We start from the raw sequence: 19,237 nt of genomic DNA on the forward strand, positions 1-19,237 counted from the left end.
TATTACTTTTTTAATTCAACCGTGAAATGACAGAAGCACTCATCATAATAGCGTTAAAGCTCGCCTCCTTGGTGTCACACAGAACGCGGTGATGTGCTGAACCGAACTTCCCGTCCGTGGAATAATTTCATGGTCATCTCTAATAATTATACAAAGACCAAGTGAGTGACAGTGCAAGCCTGCCATACTTGTGGCACTCAAACCCTGCACAAACAAGTACCCCAGTATGGATATATGAATGATGAATGGTTGGCAGGGGCCCACTCTCAGCTCTGAAAGTTTCTGACTGCAGAACAAGGGCACCTTTGGTTGCCTCTGGATCAGCGTGAGGCTCCTTCACCCTCGCACTCTTGCTACTATCTCAAATTGCAGATGACATCCTCCAGGAAAGACACGTGATAATAACGTGCACAGCTGCAGTTATTCACAACTATGCGATTAGAGGGAAATGAAAGTTCATCTGCGGGGAAAGGAGCTGAAGAAAAACATGGAGGAGAAAAGAGCAACAGCAGCGAAGGAGCAGAAAGGAGACGCACAGGACGAGCGACCTCTGGCACCGAGGCCGCCGGCGCGCGGCACACTCAAAATTAGTGTTTTACTGAGATTACAGACTCCTTTCTTTTTTCTCTCTCTGGTGCTGCTTGTTTAGGCTCATTGCTTTGCTTCTTCTGTGCTGCTGCGCTGGCAGTCATCGCCTGGATGCAAAGTGAGGCCAGTGCCTTCACATAAACAAGCCGAGCGCTGCCACAGCGCATTAGTCACAGCTCAGGTCTGGCCTTTTCAAAGTCGCTACTCCTACTCAAACTGCTAATAGAGCCCCAGAATTTGATATTAGCCTAGCAGGGATACATCCATCAGCGAAGCTGTGCGAGTGCCCTCATGTGCGGCTAACAGGGTGGTTTTTGAGAATTAAAGCGAGAAGAGCGGCGAGCATCAGGACCGAAAGTTTCTTAAGGCCCCCCCTGCTTTATTCCCCCTCTTCTTTCTGCACTAATGACACAAGCAGGCAAGCAATTCATTAAAAAAACTACCCTTATATAATGAGCAGCCTGAGCAATGTGACCATAAGCTGATATTTTTTCACTATAGGGCCTATTACAAAGCCACTGCTGATGGAGCCGGTGCATTTGAGGACATTTGCAAACAGGGCGAACACAATGCCTGTGGAATATGCAGACTTATTAAAGTCTCTGCACAGCCCCTCGCACCCTTGGACATTAAACAGCAGTTTGTGGGGGAAGCTTCTGTCAGAGTCTCCTGGCTCACAATCAGCACCGTTCCTCTTCCTGTAACATCAAATTACCCGTGGCTGAGATATCCCTGCTCTTTCCCTCTCTTCCTTTTATTTCCTCCCACTGTGTTGGGTTTATAGGCAGCAGTCCGGCAGGGGTAATTTCTGCTACCACTCCAGGGAAATTACTTTGTGTTGTTAGAGAAAAGGCAGTTTGCGAACTGCTTTATCAAGCTCCCCGTCTCAAGTAACAGTCAACATTTCAACGCAAGGAAGAAATACAGCCTCAGCATATCTGTGCTTATAAGTGCGCTAAGTGGCATCAGTGCAAAGGCAAGAATAGTCACCGTGGGTGTGTGTGTGATGTTTTGGATAGGCATATGTGCATCCAACTGTGCATTTGTTTCTGCAGGACTGCTTTCATTGCCCGTACATCCTCGCACACATATCTGTTCTGCTCCTCTACGCCGAGCGGTTCAGCTGTGCCTTACTTGGACTGATGAATAATTTCTGCACTGTGCTCTGCTGTGGCACTTCTGGTGCAGCCTGACTGCACCACACAGCTACAGCTCCGCATTTGCATTCAAAACGCACACACTCACACTTTTACACTGATGAGCACCAAGCATGCGCCCGCCGTCCCGACACCGTCCATTCTGCCAGACGCTTCCCTGTGTGGAGGATGCAACAAGCCGCTAAAAAAACAAACAAAAACAAAAAAAAAGCAACAGCAGTTTTCTATTACTCAGTGTCATCTTGCTTCTGCTTCCAGAGTTTACGAAAATTGCTCAGTGACGCGCCAACAAACTGGACAAAGAGCCAAGCAAGGAAAAATCCGCCAATTCCAAAACTCTCACCTGAGGTTGACTTTAAAAATCTTAACTCTGGATTTGTGGCATTTAAATTCAAGGCCGGAAAAGAGAAGAAACGGTGCTGAAATGTCAGCTCTATTTTGAAGTGGCAGACATGCTGATGTGGTGACCTCTATGTGCTGTGGCTAAAAGGTTGGGGGGCTGCAGGGCAAATGAGCAGGGGGTATAAGCTTACTTCTGAGTGAAAAGGAAGGGGCAGTCTTGGATTGTGGTTTCCAGTCTTGCTCATGCCTCTAAAGTCACATTTTAAAGCTGGACGTCTCTAATTATCCGACGCTGCTGTAAAATATCTAATCACTAATTAAAATGTCATTTAAAACACCTCTGTTCAAGTCTTTAAAAAAGGCTGTAATCTGCATAACACAACAACAACGTCGCTACTGTGTGTGCCTCCAAGTACAGCAGGTTGTGCATCTGTAAGCAGCTTAATAAAGGGAAACCACAAGCAGCAGCGCCAGTGGTGTGTGCAACCGAACACCTCCTACTGTCTCTGGGTCTATCTGGAAGACCTCCAGGTGCTGCGCTCCTTCATCTATCCGAGACTAGCGTGGAATTTTTCGGGTATGATATGCCTCTCGGTGCGTTTTTTCGTGGATGAGCGGGTTGTGTCAACATCTATCATTGTCAGCAGTAGAAAGCGTTCCTCTCAGTCCAAACACAGCTAGATATTTACGAGCTTAAACACCCATCCTCAGCTAGAGAAATCCATTTCCACTAAGTGGCAAATATTTCCACTGTAGTGCGGAGCTAGAGCCAAGGAGAGAAAATAGTCTTCAGCCCGTTTAATCCTAATCATACACTATTTAATGAGCATACAATACTGTCTGTTTATGTTAGCTTTGTCTCTGACGAGTAAGACAGCGTTGGTAATCTGGGCTGGCTGCAGTGAGACTGTGATTATTGCAAAGATGCTCCTTCTTAGTTCATTTGCATAGACCTTTGCTGCTGCACAGGAACCCTGGGGCGACTGTCTGGACAGGCAGTGTAGGCTGCCAGGCTACCACGTTAGTGCATTATACAGCACACTGGTTCAGAGGTCCATTTTTTTCTCTTCAAAAACAAGTCAATTGACGCTGACAGAACAATGAAGCCTCTTGATTCAGTGAGCCATTTTAAGTTGGATCGCAGAGCTCGAACTGCCAAACTGTTACCACATAATGATAACAGGTAAGTTTGTCAGCAGAAGAGGGGGAAAATACCGCTGTGAACTTCTTAGCGGCAGAGATTGTACGAAACACAATAGCTGTCAGTGAACGATGCGCAAAACAATAGGGCACTGTCAACGCCTGTGAGATGTGCAAAGGGAGAGGGTTATCGAAAGCTACATGACAGAATAACATCTGTCAGTAAATCAAAGTGGCAGCCAATCGACAGGAATAATCTCTCACACACTCACACAGAGAGCTACACATATTCCCACAGCCATCAGAGCAGCGCTTACAAGTAATGTACTTACAGTTCTGAGGAACTGGATCTCATCCTCTCCTTCTCCACCTTCAGCCATGGCTGCAAAGGAGCCTGTTCAGACTCCGCTGGCTGCCTTCTCCTGTCGAAATTAGCATATAGCTAATCCACGGCCATACAGCGGGAGACTACCGCAGCATGTGTCACTCAAAAACCCCTGCGCTCACGCCCCTGTGCTCGCCGCCCGGAGGAGGAGTGTGTGTCAGCATCGGAGGGCTGGAGCAACTGGGGACGGGTGCGTGGCGGGGAAACGGGGAGAAGACGAGTCCTGTAGCGAAAGATGCTGGAGAGGGGGGGGGTATGTGTCTTCGACGTCACCGTCAGACCTTATTAGCACAAGCGGGAATATTCAAAAAATCGACACGCGCTTTCCGTCTAAAGCTAATTTCTTTCCCGACACGCATGCTAAAGCGTGGGGTATAGCGCGCCCTCCCACCACGGCGCACGCAAGAAATTCACGCTAGCTGCCATTTCCAGATCAGCACCATGGTCAGCACCCCACTACCCGCACAGGCTTTCAGTGTGGAGGGTCCTGCACTCACCCTGCAGAGGACGGGATTTTATTTATTTAATTATTTGTTTTCCTTTTTTTCTATTTTTTTATGTTGCCGATCATTTCTAAATGTTTGAGGAAGTGTGGATATGACTATTGTATAGAAAATATGTCACTGCTACCGCTGAAGTGCAAACGTCTTCCAAATCAGCCTGAATCTAGAACAACGTTCCCTCATTTGCTATGATGTCTTAACAGAGCTCTTTTTTTATTATTACAAAAAAAAGGGGGGGGGGGGGTTCTTGCACAACTACTACCTCACTTGTAAATTATTTATCAGATATTTGATTAACTCAATTACATATTAATGAATGCAAAGTAAGACTTTTCACTTATAATGTGTGACAGCGGTCGTTCTGGTGACCCAAAGGTTGGTCATAAGCATAATGAAGCTCGCTCATCTCCTTAACTACAGCGAATAAACACGCAGGCGCCCCAACACGATGAGATGCTGCCCTCTAGCGTCAGTGCGCCAAACTGCTAAGACCAGCTCTACATGGCGTCCTTCCACCATTCATTGCACCATATATACTTAGTTACTTTATTCTTCATCTTATTCTTCCTGTGATGTTTTAAAAAGTACATCCGAAGGATTAAATAATATTTCAAAGTTATGCAGAAGTATTTGTATTAGCATTAATATAATCAATCATGATCATATTAACGCCCATTTAAGTTTTTAATGATAAACCTTAAAATCGTTGGATACAAACCGTTGTAGAAACAGCCATTCTGCAGTTCACCAGTTTCCCAACAATGCAAATCTAACTCGCAACAAATGCAAATGTCCAAACGCGCCTGTTTCTCCGAAACCTCACTCACCGCGACAACCCATTTAGACGACACAGGAAATGTGAGAGAGCACATTACTTTATCCAGAAGGATGGCAGCTTTCAAAACGGTAGTTATTGGACATAAGTCCGACTCTAAACATGTTCGACCGAGGCTATGACACTTGTTCTAATTATGTGTTTATTATCAGAATCTTGGCTTGTTTTGGTGTTTGAATAGAAATTTTACGAAATGGCTTTCCCCGTGCATGCATGGACTTCCGTGGCCATTTATTTGCGTAGGTCCCAGACTATTTACGCTGAAAACACTTGTCTTGCTCTATCCCAGTTGTAATAGGTTAAAGAAGGCATCCTGGACATGCCGCTTAGAATTTAATTTAATATAAATTTTGAATATTCTATCTAATTTTATACACACACTTTTGTCATATATATAAAATTTCATTAATTTTTTCACAGTTGGCCACCCGGTGTCACTGTTTTGTAAATATTAGTTAAGTCATTCAAAGGCCAATTGCGACGCTTTCGCTTATTTTTCTTCAAAGTTATCCGAGAAAACAGTAGCATTTGTTGCCAACGTTGCCATAGCTGAAGCACAGCCACACTTTATTTATTCCCTGTCCGAAGTACACACCGAACCCATCACATGGCCTACCTGCAAGCCGCAGCTGCACTGACTCAAAATGTGGGCTGTGGATAAACACTAAGGCACCAATCACAGAGCAGAGAGCCAGCGGCGGCTCTCCCTATTGGACTAAACGGAAGTCCATCAGGACTGTCGAGCCCGGAGAAGCAGCGGTGAGCACTCGGCACTGGCTGGCTGCACCGCAGAAGATGTGAAGAAATATTTGCCATGCCACTAAAACGGGTAAGTAAGTATTTATCTTTTAGCATCTGCTTCAACCCTCAGCAGGTGCTGTTGGTTGTAGCGCACTTTCAGCTTCTGGTTAACGATAATTAAACGTCACCGAAGCTCTTATGAAGAAGATTCGCTTTAAAAAAATGTAATTCAAGATAAATAAAATTCTAATTTAACTAAATGTTCGCTGGTTTTCACTTGTAAGTGGGCAGCTGTAACCCGAAAGCCTTCAGGGCAGTGTAGTTACGCTGCCATCTTAACACTCGTGTTTTCCTGCAAGGTGACAGTAACCCATCGGATTATAATATCATATAAACTGCTGAGACATGAGGCGACATGCGGGGGCGAGCGTGTGGAAGCCTGTTTTGCTTGTAAACATCTTTGCGGGCCGCCTGCTCGGGGCTCGGCGTGTGTCGTCACCTTGTGTGACACTAGCAAGGCTTTTTCTTTTTCTTTTTTTTTTTTAAATGCGGCAGCTTGTGAAATGTTGATGAACTGCGGTTTAAAAATGTTTCATCCACTTACACAACAATGGACAGGAGGATGGAGGTGGAGCTGGGGTTAGGAGCTTTCTTCTTAAATGCATGATTGCTGGATTGTGTCCAGCTTTTAATGTGACATTGAAATATGGAAGCTTCCTGTTTGTGAAAGGACTGTTGTGATGTAGCCTACCCTAGCAGTGCCCTGTCTCAGATTAAAGGCTTTCATTTAGTTAAAACTTTATCCTAAAGAAGAAAATAAAGTGTGGTATGTGGAGGTAATGTGTGTCTTTAGCAGGACAGGTATGTTACTTGAACATAAAGTGTCCATCCAAAAGCAGATTTATCACTCTGTGCTACTTTCTTTCTGACAGAATCTGGACAGACCAAGTGATGAATAGCCAGAGATCCTCCTCTGCAGTCCGAGCTGAGTCCGTCCGCATACTCACAGTGCTTGAGTGATTAATATGGCACCCATCATGCAGGGCACCCACACTATATTGCTTCTGTATGCACCCATCCATGAGCTAAGCAACATCAGCCGTTATTTCCCCAAGAGGCGGGCCCCAAGTTTCGAGTACAAGAGCCGCGCCCCTCGTTCAGACAAGGCTGGTAATGACTGTGACCGAGGAAAGGAGGATCTTGCAGTGTCCAAACAAAGAGGCCAGTCTTCTGACTTTCCAGGCGAACTGCTCACCTCCCAGCAGGCAACAAAGAAAGCAGTTGCAGAGCTCTGCTGGCTGGTGGCGGAGCACCACCAGTTGCTGGCGCAGTTGTTATCACTGTGTAAGGATTGCAGGAACAAAGTCAGGATGGGTAACCAGGAGGGGAAACTCCAGGAGTACATGGAGGGTCAAGACGTTCATCTTGGCAGTCAGGTTCTCAGCGGCAGCATCTACTCCCTTAATCAGTCTCCAGAGCAGACGCGAGGTGTGCCTAAAAGTAAAAAGATGAAGAAGTTAGGGGGGAAGAAGCTTGACAGCGCAGAGAATTTCCTGCACAGTAAGATGAAGAAGAAAACTCCAGGTGGAGAGCCGTGTCTTGAGCTTCCAGCTGAGAAAAGTTTGTCTATATGTGCCGATTTGGAAGTGGAGCAGATGCCAGGTACCAAGGCCTCTGGCCATGTGTCTGAGAGCCCAATCGTTGGCTCTTGTGTCTGTCCGATCAGTAACCCCATCCTGCCAGTGGAGGAACCCTTCCAGATCACCCGTGAGGGCTGGGACTTCATGGAGGACAATCGCACATTTGACCCCGACATGGATTTTTGTTTCTCAGAGTGTGACGGAGAACTGGGTTACCAGTCATCTTCTTGCAGCCTAATGGAGGGTCTGACCCGGCGAGAAAGTGGGAGTAACCTTAGGCCGCTTAAAAGATTTGATTCTCCGGTTGACATGGTAGTTGAGGATGCATCAGCAATCAAGTCAGCTCAACAGCTTTATAGTGAAATCAACCAGAGGAATGTTGGAGTCAGGGTTGTTGCCAGAGTGCAGGATGTAGAAGGGAGGGTGCAACATGTTAGTCACACAAGTCCAGACGGGGCTGTGCCACACCCTGAATCTAGCAAAGGCCAACAAGGCTATAAAGAGTGGAGAGGGCCAAACAGGGTCAGGGGGGAAAAGTCATGTAACAAACTCTCTGAGGGGCTGCGACTGCCCCTGTACAATACCACTGAGCCCTTGCCCAAATCCCACAAAAATAGCCCCTCTTCCCCTTCCCTCGCTGGGGTGTTCAGCACCTCCTTCCCAGCCTCCAACAGCCTCCAGAGCATGTCCCCAGTCCTGTCCCCTCTGTCTTCCAAACAGGAAAGCCCGCAACTCAATCACCGCATTGTACTCCTTTCAGATAAGGACACTGACCCTGATCAAGACAGCTCCAGTAACACAGATGAACCCAAAATCTTCTCTGAGATCATAGACAAAAATGGCAATAAACGGGCCGTCACTCGGCTGGATCTGAACCTCAGCAGGCCGCCGAGCAACTGCAAGTGGAACTCCTCCAGCAATTCCACAACAACAGGTGAGCTGTCAGAAATCAAGCATTTAACGCAGCGATTCATGCTCAGACACCCTGCCTTGATGCAAATGCTTTTACTCGCTCAGTAGTTTAAAACCATTTTTTGTTAGAAGATGCCCTTCGACTGGCGCTGCAGACGCTAATTTCAAAGAGCAGAACAACAAAAAGACACCTTGAAAGGCATTCTTTGTGCATCTGTAGCGGCACATGCAGTGCCTGAGATGTAGGCTGAGTCAATCTGCAGCATTGTAACTGACAAACATCTTCCACACAGAGAGATGTATTTGCCATTCAGGCTGTTATCTAATAAACAGGCCAGGCTCTCTTAGTCCTCTTAGTTTGTGACTGCTGGGTTCTGCTTCGGGATTTGATGTGTGGCCACAAATTAAAACCTCCCCAACAGAGTTGTACAAGGGGCAAGCTGGGCTCGAGAATAGTTTCACTAATGATCTATTTTAACTCTCTCAGCACTGTGGGGAAGATTAGTAAGAGTGTCCTGGATCAAAGGCATAAAGTTGACACAGAGTTCAACCTGAGCAGAGTTCTCATGAGTGTAGTAGTAACTCAAGCATTGCCAATTTGGATCAGGGACTCAGTAGGCAGGAAGGGCTACAGAAAACAGAATGGATTCGGATTTCCTTATTTGTACATCTCATTTCCTCTTGTAATAATCTGTCTTCTTGTATGAGATTCTGACAATGACGGAAATAATGGGATTGAAAACCCACGGCGTTCCCTGTGTAATCTTTGCAAAGCCGTACGTGGTATAAGCTGAGTTCAGTGATGTCAGTGTGACTGACGATTTCTCTCTCTTCCTCCAGCCTGTGTTTAGCTCTGTGGTCATGCTATTCTGTCACCGTTTACCCTCAGTGTGGGTTTCAGCTTTACCTGCTCCAGACTGCACGACCCAAGTTTATGCTGCTTTCAGTGATTCCATCTTATTAAATTTAGTATCTCTGTAACATGGTTAAAGAGCCCATTGAAAATCCTCACTCTAATCTCCAAAAGCAAACAGATGGCCTTCCATTGATTATTTAATGCACTCGTGGACTGCAGGCAATATTTAGCTATTTTTATGTCGGTCTATGCAGCTACTTTGCCCACACTTCAGCGACAGTGCTGAATTTTTTTTTTTAAGGAACTTGGGGTCTTTGAGTTACATCACATACAGGCCAACAATGCTCAGCTCGGTGGCTGATGGGAGAAAAGAGATGAGCTGGAGCCAAACTAAGGGGCAGATAGAGAAATAAATAGTCCAGAATAGCTCATGTGGAAGTGATTAGGATCAACACCCAGTGAAAGGAAGTTGTTTTATGTGCTTCCCTACGTAGCCACAATATAAAATGTATGAAATTTGACTGCCGTTATTTTTCTTTTTTTCCTGATCGGTTTTTATATTTCAAGCAGGTTTCCAAAGTAATATTGAAACCAAGACCTTGCATCATACTGTCCACGTGCTCCACAAGTCCCAAAGCGAAGGCTTTAATTTTAAATGAATTCCCTCTGCTGTTTACTCGATTGCCCTTTTGATAACTGAATACACTTTAGATGTTAACGCAGATAAATGAACATCACAGGGAACAGCCAAAAGGCGCTAAGTGGGTCAGTGTGGAGCCTGGACCTTCATGGTTTGCAAATGTCGAACTAATTATGATCTGGGCTCTTTAATCTGGCCCCTCTTATTGATGCTTTTGTTCTTATTAATGAGTGTGATCATGCGGGTGGTAATTTTAAAGTGACACATTCTATTGTTTACTTCATGTGCCAATGCTCATGCCCTGCAGTTTGGCTAATGTAATGCCTAATGCATTTACTAAGGTGCAAAGTTGCTTTTCTCTGTGTTATCTTGGTGTTGACTTTCACCTCTTAATATTTTAAAAAGTACAATCAGCCCTGATTCAGAAGAAAGTAGACTTTAGCTAGCTTAGCTGTCTGTGATTGGTTGCTGAGGTGGTTTGTAGAGCTTCTGCACTGCATCTGGGCAGAAATGATGAGCTGAGCTCGGACAATGATTTAAGTCTGCATAGAGCTGAGTATAACTACACTTCCAGTCACATCTCAGATATTTTTGTGATCCAGTTCTTGTTATGGCAGTATTGCTAATACATGATTATGCAGCTTTCAGCCTGTTTGGGGATTAATCTTTCTCTATACCCCACTCCCATCTTCAGTTCCCTTCCTCAATTCCTGTGACATATGGCAGCCAATACCATAATCTGATTACCCAATATGTTTTACCAAGGTCATATGAAACTGAGCGCGTATCACTGCTCCTAGCTGTCATTCAACTGGGCATGCATGACCATGCAGCATTGTTACACCCAATGAGGACAAGGGCCAGCTGTTTTCAGATAATGAAGTCTTCCTTGCATAGTTACTTTAAGCTGCATACCACATACAGGGAATCTGGGCACAAAGGTCTGTCTTATAAATTATAACTTGTCTGCTTTAATAAATGACAAGCCCACGCTAACAAGCGTTAGCCATGTTCCATCTTAATGCTTCTTGTTGCTTCTTACCATGTGAAGCTCTAACTGGCTTCCTCCTCAGTGTTTCTGCTGTTTTAAAACCAACACTCGCTGGTGGGAGTTGACCAAATTCCCCATCTCCCAATTAGTGGCTTGCCAGGCACAATGAAAAGCACCCAGCTTCAGCAGAGCAATTACTGCATTTCAGTTGTGCAGTGCATGTCTCTGAGCATTGTGTCATGCTACATTTCTGCTTCAGCTCTAAGCCAGGACACTGCAGTAGTCCTCCCAGAGTTTTCTGCTTGTGGCCGTCTTTATGGTCTCTAATGCTGCCAAACCAATCAATCGGACATCCTGATGGCCATGTCCCGCCAATAGCCTGTGTAGAGGGGAGAAAAATGGCCGCGATGGGCAGAAAAGAGACCGGGTGATTTAAGAATCGTGAATTTTTCATGATTTATATAAAAGCCAATGATTCTCCTTCTTGGCTAAAAGTGATTGATGGGGGTGGAGGCTGCCAGATGTACTCACCATGCCATATGGCCGCGTTCTTTTTACTATGAATGATAAGGTTAGACTTTAGTGGATAAAATAGGGCACACTGACCAAATCTGTTTTGAGCCTTAAATCAGAATGTGAATTTAAGCTGTTGTGGGCAGATGGAGTATCTGGCTGATCTAATGTCATTCGTTTAAGGCTTTTTAAAATGTGGTTTTAGGGCTTTTTTTGTCTGTTCTGGAGTGCTCAATACAGCTTTCACAGTGCTATCTCTGACCACCGGATGAACAGTTGGCGGAGTGACTGGCAGATAAATCCATCAACCCTGACAACAGCATCCACCTGTCAGGTTCGGACATAAGATTGTCTCTGAGCCACACCGAGCACACACTTATTGTTAAAATCAGAATGCTTACATAACCACATCATCTTCAAATTGCTGCTCTCAGCAGGTTGGTCGTCCGCACCTTTTTGCTTTTTCTTCAGAAACCTCTGATGGTGTCCAAAAGGTGGTGTCAATTCAAGTCTTTGCATTCAGACTTTGTGCTGTGTGTATATTTGGTGCACTTATGTTGTCTTAGGCTTGGGATTATCCAGTTTAGTGCATTATTTATGTCACATTTCATGTGAGCCAGCAGACACAACACACACACATCTGCAGCCTGTGTTCACTCAGTTATGGACACTGATTCAGTCTTGGCTTTTAGAGCAGCAGGGAAGGAGATTAAATGTAATAAGTGGGCAGCTTTCCTCAGGGATGGTAAACTGTGTGCATGCATGCTAGTAGTATATCAACTCCCCAATTATTAAATGCCTTATTACCTAATGCATCTAAGAGTCCTGCATCAGTATTTGTGTTGTTTATTTCTTTGCAGTGTCTGTGCATTTATTCATATTGCATTTATAGCATACATCAGTGGCATTGGAGCTGCACTGTAGTGTGTCTGCTGGCAGGGAGACAGATGTGTTCTTTCCTCTTCCTGTACAGATGGTAGCAGTGTCGGCCACCTTTACAAATATTGCAATCAAACACTTGTTGGTTGTCAACCAGGTGAAGTGTAACAGTAAACATGAAAGTGTTCAATGTTGTTTTATGGTAAAAAGTATTTTTGGAGACGTGGAGGAATGTAGCAAAAAAAAAGTGATGATGTTTGTGTGTGTTGCAGGTGGATAGTGTTCTGTCCGTTAAACCCTCGTCTATGAAGCAGTAATTATGGGGAGAGCTGGTTTTCGTCAGTAGTCTCTTTCCTTGGCTCAGACTGGACTTAAGTCTGCATTTGGAACCATACCAGCCCACAGTCAGCAGTTCCTACTGCGGGACCATGCAGTGCAGCATTATCATAATGAAAAGTTATTAATCTAATCCTACTACCACACACACACACTGCTCTCAGTCCAGTTGGTGGACTGCAGGCATCGCTGCTGTCTCATAATGAATGATTGTGTGTCAGCTCTTTCATATTTCAACGAGGCCTCCCATTTAGTTTTTATGTGTGCGCTCGAATAACTAAATTTAAAAACTTCGGGGATCTTTTCCAGGGGACTTCCAAGTTCTTGGAAATGAGTGCTGCATGTTCTCTTCAAGGTTACTTATCACATACACAAGATAGGGGATGTATTGCTTCCTGCTGGATAGGAATTCACATATATTTCTCACTGTCGATCTCATAATTCTGCCCATGCAGGTCAAGGTGTTGTCTTACAGCTGAAGGAAATTGAGGTCGCCAAGATCTATACCCTCCTCCTCTCTGTGTTCTCTCCTTCTCTCTTTTATTCTTGTCCTGCCTTGTGTGTGTGTGTGTGTGTGTGTGTGTGTGTGTGTGTATATGTTATTTTCCTCTTTTAGCTTGCTTGATCAACTCCCTTGAGGTAGTGAATTCATGCATCAAGGCATGATATATCATGTTTCTGTGCACTTGGTAAGAACGTGACACTGGGGTTTTTTTGTTCTGTGTTGGCACTCTCTGCATGGTTCCTGTAGTCAGTACTGAGTTCTGCAGGCTGCTGCTGATTCTGTGTGTGCAGTGCGCCTCTGAGAAGCAAATATTGTCAGCTGGTTTGAAATGCACACAACACTGCACAGAGATGCTGAGTTCCTGCCTGCATTTTAAAATATACGTTGTCTCTTTGTAGATCTGTTTCTCCATGATCTCATTGCACTGCACAGCCAGCAGAGGGCAGTCTTCCCCAGGTCTTTTATTCTCGCTCCATCAGGTCCTTAGGATGACTGAACACTGGTTTTACACTAATCACACCTACCCACAACTGACTTCACTGCTGCAGTACAGTAGGAATGCTGACTGATCTAATGTTGTCTGCTGCAGGGAATATGCTGTGAATGCACATTAATATTAGTATAGGCTACTCGATTTCTCTAGCCTTTCTCATAATTGGATCAATGTAGTTTTCTGGTGGTGTTGTTGGTGGAGACTGGGCCAAGAGTTGATTTAAAATAGCTGTGTACCCTCCAGTCTGCACATTAGAGGGTCTCACTTGTTGTTTCTTTGATGCTAAGAGATTTCGATGTCTGCTTCCTACCTCTCATCACTGCTGTTTCCCTGAAGGTTACACAGGAAAACAGTCAGAGCTGCTTATTTACCCATCACACATGCGACTGCGCCTGTTTTTCCAATTAATTTGCGGCACGATGTCTTACACAGCTGCGACCATTAACGAAGCCCTGTGGCTGCATGCTTCTTTGTGTCTTCGTAGAAGAGTCCCTCTTGCGTCAGGATGATATTTGGACGCTGGATGGCGATGACCCTCAGGAGACCCTTTCACATGTTCCACGGCCTGATCACCTGGATTTCCTACGCATCACACCTCCCGAGGATGACATTATTGGGGATACTCCATATTATCCCAAGCTGGAATGCACGGTGAGATTTCTTTTTTTTTTTTTATTATTTTATAAGCATTTGCACATAGATGCCAATTTATGAGTGATAGTCAAATATGTATATGTTATCAAATATGTGCCAGTATTGGTGTAATATTTCAGTACAGATGATATCGATATTGTTATCTAACATCCGGATCATGAATCCTTACAAATGGGTCATGGATCCAAATTTGTATTGGTACATTTCTTTATTCGTTTCTTACAGAAGCTAACAAAGAAAAAGGTGCTTGAAGTCATTTAGAAATGGTTACATTGCACAGTTTGTCCCGCAGAGCTGCTCCATCATCTAAAATACTCCCAGCATTATGTTTGCAGCACATCCATGCAGAGTGTAGCAGTGCTTTCACAAACCAGTTTTGCAAACGCATTGCTGTAAAGTTAAACAAATTCCTTTTTTTTGTAAAATGCAGCCAAATATCCGTATGAGGTGATGTTGGGCTTTTTGGCTGCTGTTAGTGTATTGTGGCATTTATCAGTGTCAGCGGCTGAAAAGTTGAAAATTGTTAATTTATGTTTTATTATGAAAAAAACATCTCTGATGAGCCTATCGTTTCCAGCCTTCAGTAGAGCTCTGATATACTTGGCAACTCAGAAAAATCCAGTTTCACACTTGACTGTTTCCACATCCAGAACAATGTTCTCCAGCAGTTACCCCCCCACCCCACCCACCGGGGACTCATGGGGATTTGTGTCTACTCTGGCATCTAACCACCTGATCATGAATCCTTAGAAATAGGTCATGAATCCTAATCTGTAGACTACAGTTCTAAACCAAAGCTGAGTGGGAAGCCTTCCACTTGAAACTCTCACATTAAGAGAAATGAAAGTGACTTTCAATTTCAGCCTTGGTATGCTCTTATATGTTCATGTTTTTTTGTTTTTTTTTTTAAGGTAATTGGTGACATTTTCCCATTAAAGAGAAATGGCAACACAAATTATTTTCCTGAGTATGTGAAATATGTAATCCTGTTGAACAGTGTGCGTCAGAACATTATATGTAAAACCTCTGGAGTACTTGAAGTGCTCCAGAGCAGAGACATTCCTGTGGGAGATTATCTGGGTGCGGTTTTAGGTGGGTAGTGTATCAGCTCAAGACATGCATTGTTTACTAATACACCATAACAGATCTGCCTGTGGGCATAATCAGATGGCATACCAGCATAAGGGCACGTTGCATATAATTAGGTCCTGTGTGTTGTTTTGAGCATTATGTGTGGCGTGGCTTCATTGTCATTCGGTTTGGTTTATGGTATTAGAAAAACGCACCTCAGCTGTGCATTATGGCTTTTAGTGTGTGTACAGGTGAAAACACAAAGGCAGGGAGGCAGGGACACCACCCAGTTATGTGAATGGGGAAAAGTATTTTTATCTGTAGCGTTTACATGATATTCGGCCTGTAATCGCATATCAGTTCACGTCACAGTGTCTGTCAGTGGGGCTCTTTCTAGCACAGCCAACCCGAGCAGCCTACTGTGGGGTGAAATGCCACTACTCTTACATAAAATAATGCCACAACCACAGAAGCGGTCACTGTTTGTAGTTTTCATAGCGCAGTGCTCGACACTTTACAATGTTACTGTATGTGTACAAACAGTTTTTTGCACATATAGATAAACAAGAGAGAGAAAGTCCAGCAGTCTGAAGGAATGCAGGAAGGGGGACCTGTGGTTGCTAAGGAAACAGCAATTTGAACTTTCTACCCCACCACCTGCTGACCTTGATCCAAACCCTATAGAGCGTTTCTAACCAGTTTTAGGCTGACCAACATAGACGGTTCAAAGCCCAGAAAGTTGTTCATTTGTCCTGTTTTCAACTATTTCTACCTTATCACATATTATTAATAGAATGCTAGCATTACCTTGCAGCTAGCACTTTACAGTTTTTAAAAACCTCTTTAGAAACTGTTAACAAAGCTAATATTCCAGTTTGGGTCTAAATTGTCAGCGCTCAGTACACACAGTGTGTCATGCTCGCACTTAAGGTAGGTGAATAAAATCGCATTGCTTTCTTGCCAAATTCGGTCCCATTTATAAGCTGCTAATCATGTTAGCATATTAGCATATTAGAGCTGGCAGTGGTCATGCTGACTAATCTCATCTTTAGCACTTTGCTGCTGTAGTTCACTGCTTAATAGTGTAATCCTAGCTGGACCTCTGCTTCTCTGTACCTGACCACACAGTGACTGTTTTCTGCCTTATCTCACTACCCATAAGGAAGTGAGCATGGGTAATCAGACACCTGTAGAGCAAGGCACTCCTCCCAGTAAGGGAGGGGCCTGAAGGAAGGCATTCCCAGACTGGGTAGAGCAGTGAAGTCTGACAGCGTTTTCTCACACGGCAGCACACACAAGGTTTTGTTTTGTTTGTGAACCAAGACAGATCGACGCAAAAGAAGAGTCTCAGCTTGGAAACATTGTTCAAGTCACAGGTTTGGGATTGTACACCAGCACAGCAGAGACTTGTGTCCTGCAGTTTTATGGGAAAATACCTCCCGACTCGCTGAACACTAGGAAATGCTATTGTGAAAGGCAGGTGAACGGTTTTCTCCTGCTGTCCCAGGGAGATTACAGCAGGACATGCTTCCAGCCACTGAACAGATTGACTTCACTTGCAGCGTCATGGGAATCTCGCTCGCAAGGGGGAGACTTGGCTGTACCTCTGAAAACAAAGGCAGTAGACGTCTTTATGTGAAAATAGTAAAGTCCACCACATGGAACCTGTGAGTGTGTCACTAAACAGGATTACAGGATAGTTTTTGTTATTGGCACCCTCCAGGAGAAGGTAAGAGGAGCTGTGGAGTTTTGTCCACACAAAGCCCTTTTGTTCCCAGCCAACGCCAGAGGTGGAATAGGAGCAGCTTGGCTAACTAGAGGTGGGGTGACAAACTTTTTGTGTGACATTTTAAACGGACAGTTTGCTGGAGCGTCTACTTGTGCTGGTTTGCATCTGCTCTTAGTTGGAGTAACAAAAATGGACAGTGCAAGTAGTGACTTATTTGAACAGGGCAAACAGCCCAGTCTCCGAGGTGTCTTGAGCAATTTCTTCACGCGGGATCGCTCTCCCTCTTCGGATGTAGAGTGTGCTGTGCTGGTCTCATTTAAAGAGCTTCCAGATGGGGAGACGTATGACGCTGAGGACAGTCAATCTGTTAACGCTGAGAACAAACTCCAAAGGAGGAAGGATTCGGCTCAGGGTGATGTGACTGCTACCGGTCGTACAGTGCAAAAGGTCGAATCATCAATCAGCGACTCTGGCGAGCAGGTTAAAGCAGCAGCTGAAGCCCCGCTTGACCCAGATCTGGTCCAGGTCACTAGGGTGGAAACGCATAGTGACAATGAAAATGAGGACGACGAAGCGGCTCATGAGGCCAAGAAGTCTACTCTATCGGAGGAGGACGGTAAAAAAGTAGACCAAGAGGACGGAGATGCCAATGAAGCAGCGCTACAAGTGCCCATGTTTAGAACACACAAACGTACAGAGAGATCCCGCGTAGAGGCTATGTTATATTCCAGCAGGTTTGCTGGCAGAAGTATCTCTAAGACAGTTCAGCTTTCTTCACTTTCCAAACAGAGAACAGGCTACACTCCCAAGGAAAGTGCTCCCACAGTGTCTGAGAGTGCAGAACCATTGGTTGCTGGAGATGTGGGAACAGGTGAGAGTGAGGAGTATGATGGAATAGATTGCTCTGAACCAGTTCCCTCAATAATCTCTGGAAATCAGTCTTTGGAATCTGCAGACAGTGATGCTAATGTGGCTTCTCCTACAAAACAGACGGACGGTACACAAGAGGAAGAACCAGCTGAGCAAACGGTTGAACTTCGTTCCAGCCAGATATCCTCCTCTGTTCCCTCCAGCCCTGAGACTCATAAAGCCTCGGTCCCAACATCCTCTCCAGAGGAACAGTCAGACACTGGCTTTAAAAAACCCTTGTCGCCATCTTCTCCATCTAAAAAGACTAAAAGTGACAGCCAGGCAGTTTCTGGTCCAGATGCTAAGCTAACAAAAACTCCTAAGACAAGCACATCATCGGCTTCGTCCACCTCATCTCCATCCAGAGGTGCAGAAATCTCTTCACCACTGTCCTTTCAAATGCCTGCTCTATTCAGTGGTTTGCGGGTGCTGAAGAAAGGAGGGGCAGGGGAAGATAGGGAGGTTGTGTCAGAGATCAAGCAGAGGGAGAAGGATTCTGAGCTGGCTCTGCTTAACCTCAAGAAGTCTGTGAACAAAGCCAAGCTCTTCCCTGAACAGAAGACAGGCTCTCCTATGAAAAAGTACACTGAACCTAAATCTATTACAGAAACTAAAAGCACCATAGTGGGACAACTCAGTCATCTGCTTAAGCTGGACAATGATGACCCAAAAAACTCAGTCAATGGGCAGGAGGGAGATTCTTTAGGAAGCAAAAAAGAGTCTGCAGAAGGAGAAGTTGTTTCAGGAGCGAAAACTCCAGAAACTCCAGCTTCCACTCTTGAGAGAAAGACGACCTCAGACGTGGCCTACGAAACCTTCAAAAACCTCCTCGGGCCCAGGACCACCAAAAAGGAGAAGACAGAAGCTGTAGATCTGGAGGCGGTGAAAAAGAAAATAAAAAACGATAAGGAAAACCTGAGGTCGATATTTGAGAGAACCACCAAATCTCCTGGCAAGGAGGTCAAAAGTCCCAAAGAAGCTATTGTATGTAGTTACACAATTATTATATTTTAAGTCACATGTACTGTTGAATTTAAGTCTTAAGACTTTATTTCATGTCTTTATAATAAATACATAGCTTAAAGATTTTTGTTTCTTTGTTTTCTTCTCATAGACAGAAGTCACGTCTCCTACAGACAGTGAGGACCGGACTCCAGGGCGTCTTCAGGCTGTGTGGCCACCACCCAAACCCAAGGATGAAGAAGAGAAGGTGGGGCTCAAGTACACCGAAGCAGGTAAGAACCACAAGCTTGTAGGCTTAGGCTACGTCCACACTAATGTGTTTTCATTTGAAAGCGCATCCGTTTTGGCCTCCCGTCCACACTGAGGCGGCGTTTTCGCTGATGGAAAACGCAGCGTTTTGAAAACGCTTTCGAAAACGCGTACATTTGAAAACGGTGCTTTCACGTTGCAGTGTG

General features: G+C 44.8%; 2 protein-coding genes across 3 annotated transcripts in view; one reads left to right on the plus strand and one right to left on the minus strand.

Annotated features, from left to right (window-relative positions):
- Nucleotides 1-4,360, minus strand: part of LOC113012390 (ryanodine receptor 3) — a 108,622-nt gene extending 104,262 nt beyond the window's left edge. The window contains exon 1 of the mRNA XM_080293840.1: nucleotides 3,560-4,360. Coding sequence (XP_080149966.1) covers nucleotides 3,560-3,607 — 48 coding nt within the window. The 5' untranslated portion in view covers nucleotides 3,608-4,360. The remainder of the gene's footprint in view (nucleotides 1-3,559) is intronic.
- Nucleotides 4,361-5,619: 1,259 nt separating this feature from the next.
- LOC113012682 (formin) overlaps nucleotides 5,620-19,237 on the plus strand; it is a 49,975-nt gene continuing 36,357 nt past the window's right edge. The window contains exons 1-4 of one of the 2 annotated variants that reach the window (XM_026152977.2): nucleotides 5,620-5,779; nucleotides 6,624-8,265; nucleotides 13,941-14,107; nucleotides 18,934-19,054. In XM_026152977.2, the coding sequence (XP_026008762.2) occupies nucleotides 6,717-8,265; nucleotides 13,941-14,107; nucleotides 18,934-19,054 (1,837 nt within the window). In that variant the 5' untranslated portion in view covers nucleotides 5,620-5,779; nucleotides 6,624-6,716. Of the gene's footprint in view, nucleotides 5,780-6,623; nucleotides 8,266-13,940; nucleotides 14,108-16,189; nucleotides 18,804-18,933; nucleotides 19,055-19,237 lie in introns of those variants that run through there. The other variant, XM_026152978.2, reaches the window with a different exon arrangement.

Source organism: Astatotilapia calliptera, chromosome 19 (assembly GCF_964374335.1).
Source record: "Astatotilapia calliptera chromosome 19, fAstCal68.1, whole genome shotgun sequence".
Classification (NCBI taxonomy): Eukaryota; Metazoa; Chordata; class Actinopteri; order Cichliformes; family Cichlidae; genus Astatotilapia; species Astatotilapia calliptera.